Source organism: Lycium ferocissimum, chromosome 11 (assembly GCF_029784015.1).
Source record: "Lycium ferocissimum isolate CSIRO_LF1 chromosome 11, AGI_CSIRO_Lferr_CH_V1, whole genome shotgun sequence".
NCBI lineage: Eukaryota > Viridiplantae > Streptophyta > Magnoliopsida > Solanales > Solanaceae > Lycium > Lycium ferocissimum.
In genome coordinates, this window is record NC_081352.1 from 49,187,465 (window position 1) to 49,196,842 (window position 9,378).

Sequence of the window (9,378 nt, forward strand, 5' to 3'; positions counted from 1 at the left end):
TGCTAAGATTCATAAAAAGTCAATTAATTTTACGCTAATTATCCAGCTATTGCAGAACTTCTCCTTTATCCAAGTTTGAGAATGGCAATGTGAGTAAGCTCAGACATTCGCAGAATTAGTGAGCTACCTGACTATACTACTCCATCTAAACTGATAGACATGAAATACCACAGTTTAATTAAAAGAATAAAACAAGAATGTAGTAAACTACACTCTATAAGTAGCACTGAGAAGGAGAAGCTTAAAGCATGTGTTCAATGAGACACGAACACAAAATCATGCCACATAACAAGCAGAAATTGCAACAAATTGCTAGTGATTGCAGATACATTGACTTCATTTGCATTGATTTTTCCACACAAAAACAAGGAAAACAAAGTGAAAAAAACATATATCAACTAGCTAAAACAGATCCAAGTAACTATTTTATTTCCACATATCAATATGGCTTATACACTGACAACAATATTATTCAAACGTACAACAATCTTATTTTAAACATATCCATGAAAGAGAATTTCAATTATTTAATCATAAATTAGAGTATATGTAACACTTCTTAGATGAATGTCCAGTAGTTGTAGGAAGAGCAGAGAAGCCAGTGTACTGTTTCTCTTTCTTTGCTACACATATTTTTGCGATGGTTTTGGAGAGTTCACTTTGGTTCAATTTAACTTGAGCTGCATACTCTTCTATTGGCATCCACTGCAAAGATTTTTAAAAAAGGAATTTAATTACAAAAACGTTACAATTCCAAGTAAATTTCTTGCATAGCCAAAGTTACAATTATAGGAAAAAAGTAAAAAAAACATTAATATGTTGAACATATATACCTTAGCTTCCTCAATCTCAGCATCTTGCTTGTGGATAGTGAGATTGAGTGGTTTTAGCATGCATATGAAGAACAAATCCGACTTTCCAAAGAATGATTTGTGGCTTTGTCTGCATGCAATAAGCACAAAATTAGAAAATTTAATATAATCATGTGTTGTAGGAAACTCGTTAACAAATTTTTGTTAGAATTGCTTTCTTGACCTTAATTTGTCTTTTCTGTTTGGATATAATTTACATACGTAAAAGATTTTTGTACTATTAAGGTGTATTAGGTAGGATAAGAATAGTACTGGTACTAAATTTCAGTAAAATGTTTGATTGTAAATTTAAGTCTAAATTATTTATACGCTTTATTAAAAATTATTTATACTAAATTATTTATACGCTTTATTCAAAATTATTCTTATACATAGTAAACTATGAAATTAACAATACAAGTACTATTTCTATTCTAATATAGCATATTCAGTACAATTTAAATAATATTATTCAATGCATGTTATTAATTTAATATAATAATCCACACAGTCGATAAGAAATAATGATAGCATAACTAACGTCCAAAAGGATGAGGAACATTCATACCTGAAGGCAAGGAGTTCAACAAATTCTGTCTCAATCTAAAAGAAAAAGAAAGTTCTACATTAGTTTTCTGGCACAATATTTTTAAGATAGATTTTTTTTTTCTTTTTTCATATCCAAGAATTTAATAGTGTACACTTACTCCAGTCTCTTCTTGAACTTCTCTAACGGCTGCCGTGCATATATCCTCGCCCTACAAGTGGTAAAATTCGATAAAAAATTTACATACATATAATATATAACTAAATCAATATAAATCATTTCGTGTATATATTATTGACACAAGCATATTGTTATTGATTTCGTCAAATTTAAAATTAATGTATTGTTTGAACTGTGACTAGTCTATTGATACGTGTATCATTTTTCTGACCTTGTATCTTTTGTGTATGAAAAAGAAATGGTCCTAAACAATGTTGGCCTTTTTATTAGAAAAATATATAAGGATAAGCAGAGTCTTCTTTCTTATATGGATTTCAGTGAACATATAAAAATTGCTTAAATTCTCCGAAATTTAGTGTGTTGACAAGTTTCTTTTCAAAAGTTTTTCAACTGGACTTTCCTTTTCCAAAAATTCTGATTCCCACTTTGAGAATTCCCCTTGTAGGTTTAAGTAATGACTCGGAAAAGTATTAGTGCTAGTAAGAGATATGAACGCATGAAGCTACTGATGAAATCCTCGTGAATATAATGTTAGAGTTTATTTTATTCTTGGACTAGTTAAATTAATTTAATTATGGTTTTCATAGAGTAGGCTAAACAAATATAGTTGAAGAACGGGTAAAATTCACAAATAGTCACTTTTCAGTATTTGTAACTGAAGAATAGCCATTATCACGAGGTTTAGTTTAAAAAAAAAAAAAGTATCAATTTCGGAAAATAAAAAAGTCTGGATGTCCAACTCGCGCCTATATGACATGACCGATCAATAGATCCACCTTTGTCATATAGTCTATACATTTCATATCCCACAAGTGACAGTGATTATTTTCAGATACAAAATTGAAAAGTGGTCAATAGGTGCTATTTCTACGTGATGTATCATGATCACTTGAGTCTCATATTGTTGGATTTCATGTTGGGCTTGAATCACTGCAGATCATGACTTTTAAACCTATAAATATATGACTATGACGCCTTTATACTCATTAATAGGGTTGGGCATAAAATACTGAAACCCGAATTATCGAACCGAATCGAAAATTTTGATAATTTGGCATTTGGTAATTCGGTATTTGAGACGGTATTCGGGATTAAAATTTCATAATTACGATATTCGGGTTCGAGTTTGGTAATGAGATATTAATACCGTTTGGTATTTGGTATTTCATGAATACCGAATTATCTATTGAATAAAGGTTTACCCCTAGTTGTAACTCATATATGTAAGGGTCAACATAGTACGGTATTTGAAACTTCGGTACGGTAATTTTGGTTTTCGGTTTTTAAAAATACTATACCATTACCATGCCAAATTAATTCGGTATGATTCGGTATTTTAAATTTCGATTTCGGTAATTTTTACGCTGTACCATAGTTTGTAAAATTTACTTACATATACTCATATATGACTTCTACTTAAGAAACGTCTCAATAATTATGTGTTAAACACCTTACACATGTAAAAATATTCAAAAGAAAGTACAAGCAATCCCCCTCGTAAATTAATTACACAAAAAGGACATTTAAATCAAGATAGAGTAGTCAAAGTTCCAACGTTTAAACAATTAGTTTTCTAATAATACTAGTTTATATATTTGTTAGTATTATAATACTAAGATATATGAATTGTATATCTAAATTATATACTTTTATTCGGTATTTCGGTATTTTCTTTATGAATAGGATACGTCGAAAAACTTTTTAAAAATGAATACCAAATACCATAATAACGAAACCACGATATAAATTTTTTTGATTTCGGTATCATACAATTATACGATATATCTTTAAGTCACGGATGAAAACAAAGTCCCTATGAGCTATGACCAATTGCATATGACTGCGAGACAGTGACTAAAAAACAAAATAGCAAAATAGGGGCATGTAAATATTTGTACCTCATCAACGGATAATTCACATTTGGATTGTCTTCTAGGCTTTTTTGATTTAATTTCCTAGATGTCTTTTAATTGGGTCAATTAGCTTTTCTTGATGTCTTCTTAGTTGATGATCTTTTATTATATCGTGTCTCCACATCGAAAACAGAAATAATTGAAGGAACCGTATTAAATTTATAATTTAGATGATTCTAATTTTAATACGGTATATATATATAATACTAAAAGTATAAAGTTTAATACCTAACTAAACATTTATTTATTTAATACTTTCAACTACCTATTAAAACGGAACTCAAAAAAAAATTGAACTGAATACCAAATGCCCACCCCTCCTCCTAAACTTTGACAACCGCCCCATTAGAACTATGATATATTGATAGACGAGAAGGAGAGGAAGACTTGGCCAATCCAATCACGAACCATGGCTGGAAGTTGCTATGATGTTTTCTGTCATATCTTGTTTCTAAAGTGTTCTAGAGGTTGATGCACCCAGCTACCCGAAGTAGAGCTTTCTTTGTCCGATCTCTCCTTACTGACTTTTCTAGTTTAGATAGCGTATTGAGAATCATGTCAAAATACACCAAAACATGGGCCCAGGTTCTCTTTCTTCAAGAAAGGGTAAACAACCCGGTTCCAAACACACCAAACAAGCAAGCGACTCCCCTTCTTGATCTATGCAATAATTTTTACGCTGTTACTATAAATTTACTTACATGTAATGCACTCGTCTCTTTAAAGAAAAGTATATTCCAATCCTCCAAGTTAATTACTTATCTTTTTATCCAAAGTGCTGATTCCTTATTCTTTAAGATTTTTAATTTACGAATTTGTGTAAATATCGTCGAAAGCATTGTATAAAGAGATGGGATGTTATTCTGTACAAGTACACATCTTTAAGGGAAATGAATAAATTAATAGACTAATTAAAAGATCAGAAAAGGAAAAGATATAAATTTGCTGACCTCATCAACAACGCCAGTAGGCAGCTTCCAAGTTCCAGTGCTATTTCCAGATTTTTCTTTAACGACCAGCACCTGCCAAATGCCAATTGGAAGCAAGTTATACTTTCTATTTTACTCTTAACAATAATCTGTTATAATCGCATAACATTTATTTGTGATATATTCAGAAAGTTTATCGATGCAGATACTTTGGCATGTTGAAGATCAGTAATTCTAAAACTCTTCATTTCTTTTTTAAAAGGCACGACCATATATACTCATCACAGAAATCACACTTGAAAAGAATGAACAATTAATTGTACGGGTGTTGTAGTGAAACTGACACTTTCCTTTTAAATGAAAGACCTAATTATTAAGACCTAATTATTAGGCTCCATAAAATATCTAACTGTGTAAATAAAAAGAATTGCTTAATTAATGACAAGCTCTTATTAATATATATGAACGATTTAAACTATATTACATAAATTAAAATAGGGGGAGTAATTAAAACATCTGGACAAAACTCACAAGGACTCTCGAAAATATAAAAAGAGAAAGTTAGATAGTGACCAAAAAAATAAAGAGAAAATAAAGAAACTTTAATAGACCTGTCCATCGTCGTTGAGAACAAAAGCACCAATACCAACACGATGAGAAGCATTAGCAGGTAAAGTGTTAGGTGTTTCATGAGGAATCCAATACACAAGCATCAAGTATGTTGCTTCTGCATGATGATACCAAAATCCCTCCTGCATTAAGCATGTAAACCACTCATTTATATGAACCTAAAATCTAATGTTAATATTAGTTACTTAGTAGTCTGTGTAAGTGGAGTGTATATGTATTTCCATGAATATTTTACCTTCACTGCTGCATCAACAAGATGTGCTAGTTCTATAGGCAACTTAATCCAAACACCCTTCTTTCCCTGAGCATCAAAATGATTGGAAAAAGAACAAAAATAAAATTAGAAGATGAGACTGAGTTTTCCGTTTTCAATGACCGGCTGTTAATGAATTATGAATTTTCGATCTCCTTTTTTTCTACTTATAAGTTATATACGCTGACAGTGTAATGCATATCAATGTAATTTAACCTGTTATAGCAAGTTATTTACCATTAATTTGTATTAGGTTACCACTCAATATATATTATAGTATTAAGTAGAGTTACCTGCAAAATTACCTTTTAAATGACTTGATTATATAAACGATTTTTACATCATTGGCAATGCATAAAATTACTTAAACTCAAATACAAATGATCTAAATAACAAGTATATATTTTAGTATTATGTATACAAACTCAAATACAAATGATCTAAATAACAAGTATATATTTTAGTATTATGTATACCTTTAGCCTCCAATGAGAAATGGAAGCCCTTAGCATAGTATGAAATGTATGTGAATCCATAGGCTCCTTCTTCTTCATGTTCACAGTAACTCCTCCGTAATTATCTTCATTTGCCTCAAATATTTCCATTTTTATGTCAATTGCCTCTCCAATAGAACCCATATTCTTCTATTCTCAAAAGTCTGAGCTGTTGGAAGAACAAAGGAATCTGAACAACTTAAGTACTGCTGATGGTACTCATATTAATTATATACTTTTGTACGGATGCATAATTATAGAGTATAATATTTTCGCTTTAAGAAAAGGTAAAGAAATCTGAAATTTGTACGAGCAATTAGTTTGTTGCCTCTCCACTATTTCCAACGTATTACTCCGCACGTCTTAAGTTAGATTTAGCTTGAAAGCATGCTTCCAAAGGACAACAAATATATTGTAAAATAAGCGATCGCTTATTAGTTCAAACTTAATAATATCCAAAGGTAGATTCAGGATTTGAATGCTATAAATTTTAGTTCAAATTTTTACCATAACCTATCCAATTTATTGGGTTCGAAATAATTATTTGTATTCTTACTGAAATTTTTAATGCATATATAAAATTTCAGCCAAATAAGTTACTGAATTTGAATGATTCTGCAACTTACCTTCTATTTTGATTGTTTATAGTTGAAGCGAATGCTTTTACTTCCTCTTCCAACGTAATTATAATTTGAAATACAAAGAATTGAAAAAGAAGAAGTAACTAAGTAAGATATTCTTAATGAAAAAGGAGATGATCAACAAATGTTTTTCAAATTTTTACTTTTCATGCCAAGAAAGAAATATCCGTTACAAATTATAGAGTTCAATCCAATAATAATTTTTTGGAAAGTCTTCCTATACCTCTAAATATATCATAAATAACAGGGTGAAAATCATTAGTAATTTGATAAAACTAAAGGATAAGAAAAAGTCATAGTATCCTTCGATAATAACTCTAAATTATAAATTTAGGAAACTCTTGCTGAAGTTTTTAAAAATCAATTGAACATTGGTAAACTAAAATGGAAACATACATTTAATAGATATTAAAGTACTATTTATCCTTTTTCCATAAATGGATATAATAAACGTTACAATTTCTCATTAACTATGTAATATTTTACTTTGTAAACCAAGTAATAAATCTAACTAAATATATAGAAATTGACATCTAATTTAAAGTATGAATGCGCATAGGTGCTAGTGTAAAAGTAAGAATGCAACATGCAGGTAGGTAATTCAATAAATACTAGTACTATCAATCATATGATCCCTCCATTTCAAATTTTTAAACTTATGTTTATGTAACATAGTTTGACTTGACAAAGAATTTAAGAAAGAATCTTTTTTAGAACTTGTGTCTTAGATCGGCCATGAGATATTGGTGTCTTAAAATCATGCCATTAAGAGTAAACCGATAAATGTTAAAAGTTAAATTTTTTTCTAACACCAAAATATATCATTAATGCTTTGTATAACAGACTAACAAAAAATCGTGACGTATAAAATGAAAGGAGGGGAGTAATATGTTTTGGGACCTCAGCGTATATGCTGTTGTTTTCTTAAAGAGGATTTATTGTGAAAATTTTAATGGGCTGATCAAGTGTCACGAGGATATGCATATGCATAGTACTAGAGAAAGATAAAGAAAAACAACCTTTAATCTTTGCAATACTAAAGTTAAGCAACCACAAAGTTCTTGTTCAGCTAATTAAAACGAGGATAACTTACCTACCACTTAGCAAAATATATCACGGTTTTGCTTCAGCAACAGAATTTTGAAAATGCATGAAAACATTGTAATGAGAATGCCCTATTTATACAAGGCAAGCTCTAGCATCATACACTGACGACATAAAGTTTACTTACAAAATACATCATATGGCACTAAAAAATAAAAATAAAAAATATAAATTAGGAATAGAAACTGAGCAGAAATTTACTTGGAGACGTTTACTGGTGTGAAGCACGATATATTGTAGGGGTCGTCTTTTTGCTAATTATAGTTTAATGTTATGTCACATGTACCTTCTGTAGGTCGGGTATAACTGGGTAGTGTAGTGATGTTAGTCAGTTTTTCAGTATAGTTTTAATATTATAGACTCAAATGCTTCCGTTCTGCTAACTATATTGGCCCTTCCAATAATTCAAACAATTCAGTTAAACTATCTACTAAATATAGGATTCATTCAACAGGCAATTTGAATCGGGTATCGATTAGAATTGGAGGTCAATTAAGCCTCACTCAATTTTGGAGCGTGAGACACTCTAAGCTTAATTGCGTTGCATTTACAGTAGCTCTTTCATCTTTTGTTCCGTTATTATTTCTCACTCTTTCATTATTTTTCTTTTACAAATGTAAACTTTACATTAGTTAAAGGAAAATACAGAGAAATTAAAGGCACCGGCCAGTTGAAAGCTGAAATGTTCAGTTTGCAATTACGTACAAGGCATATTCAGCTGATTCTGCATCAGCCTAGCTAAAACTGGCAAGTAAAGTCAATTTGTCACTACAAGAAAAAAAAAAAAAATTTGGCAACAATTTTTTTTTTATTGCATAAATTTTTTCCAACGCCTGTTATTACAACAATTTTTTTTGTTGTTGCCAAAAGTAATTTTTGCAACAATAATCAATATTATAGCAACAAAATTAAATTCTTTGGCAACAAAAAAGTTCATTTGCCAACAATAAAACTAAGTTGTTGCCAAATATTAAATTTTTTGTTGTCATTTCTATACTTTCTTGTAGTGCGTGTCAGATTCTTCCGGTACTTAAAATACTCCAGCCGTTCATTTTTACTTGTCCACTTTAGCATACCAAGAAAAGACAAACTCTTTTTGCTAGTTTTACTCTTAACATTAATTGCTACACATATACTCTAGGAATTCATAGAGTTGTAGTGAAATATTTATTATTATTCCTTCCGTTCACTTTTACTTGTCCACTATACTAAAAATAGATCTTCACTTTTATTTGTACACTATACTAAAAAAAAAAAATACTTTTACTTGTCCACTTAGCATATGAATAGAAAGACAAACTCTTTTTTCTAGTTTTACCCTTAACATTAATTACTCATTTTTAAATTATTTTTCAAGTCTATTGAGATTATACACCAATTAATATAGATATTATGGTAAAATATATATTTCTTTTATTAATCCTTAAGAGAGGTATAAAGTTAAAAGTGGAATGGAGGAATAATTAGTTGTCATTTAAATTAAACAAATATTGTCACAGACTTGTCATTTGCAACTTCTAGGGAAAAAAGTAACAATCCACTTAAATATGCTTAGACTTCTCGTCACAGGGTATATTTGAATGCGATTTGTAGAAAAGTTAGGTTATCATAATAAATGGAGATTATTGCACTCTAATTAACTTCTCAACTTCCAAATCGACAACCAGCCTTTTTTTTTTTTTTTCAACAAACCATTTTTCATCTAAACAATACTGAATAACTCGTCGTGGACCTCCTATTCAAAACTGAGTTACATAATTACCAAAAAGTAGGAGTATATTACTACAATTGCCCTGCTTACGTGTAATTACATAAATACAAGAAAAAAACATCCGA

At 29.9% G+C, this 9,378-nt stretch overlaps 1 protein-coding gene across 1 annotated transcript; it reads right to left on the minus strand.

Annotated features, from left to right (window-relative positions):
* Positions 1-279: 279 nt before the first annotated feature.
* LOC132036344 (nudix hydrolase 2-like) lies at positions 280-6,256 on the minus strand. The gene is made up of 8 exons (XM_059426665.1): positions 5,780-6,256; positions 5,286-5,351; positions 5,032-5,172; positions 4,442-4,513; positions 1,559-1,609; positions 1,420-1,454; positions 834-942; positions 280-705 (listed from the first exon to the last, which is right to left on the minus strand). Exons 1-8 carry the CDS (start codon positions 5,939-5,941, stop codon positions 532-534), a joined length of 810 nt encoding a protein of 269 aa, XP_059282648.1. The 5' UTR covers positions 5,942-6,256; the 3' UTR covers positions 280-531.
* Between the last annotated feature and the right edge of the window lie 3,122 nt (positions 6,257-9,378).

What these genes read in the sequence shown, in the direction of transcription:
- LOC132036344 (XM_059426665.1), bottom strand. Translation starts at nt 5,941, where the DNA reads ATGGGTTCTATTGGAGAGGCAATTGACATAAAAATGGAAATATTTGAG. An exon ending in TTGTTGATGCAGCAGTGAAG is followed by an intron (nt 5,173 to 5,285) that starts GTAAAATATTCA and finishes TGCTTAATGCAG; the next exon opens with GAGGGATTTTGGTATCATCA. An exon ending in CTGAGATTGAGGAAGCTAAG is followed by an intron (nt 706 to 833) that starts GTATATATGTTC and finishes AAATCTTTGCAG; the next exon opens with TGGATGCCAATAGAAGAGTA.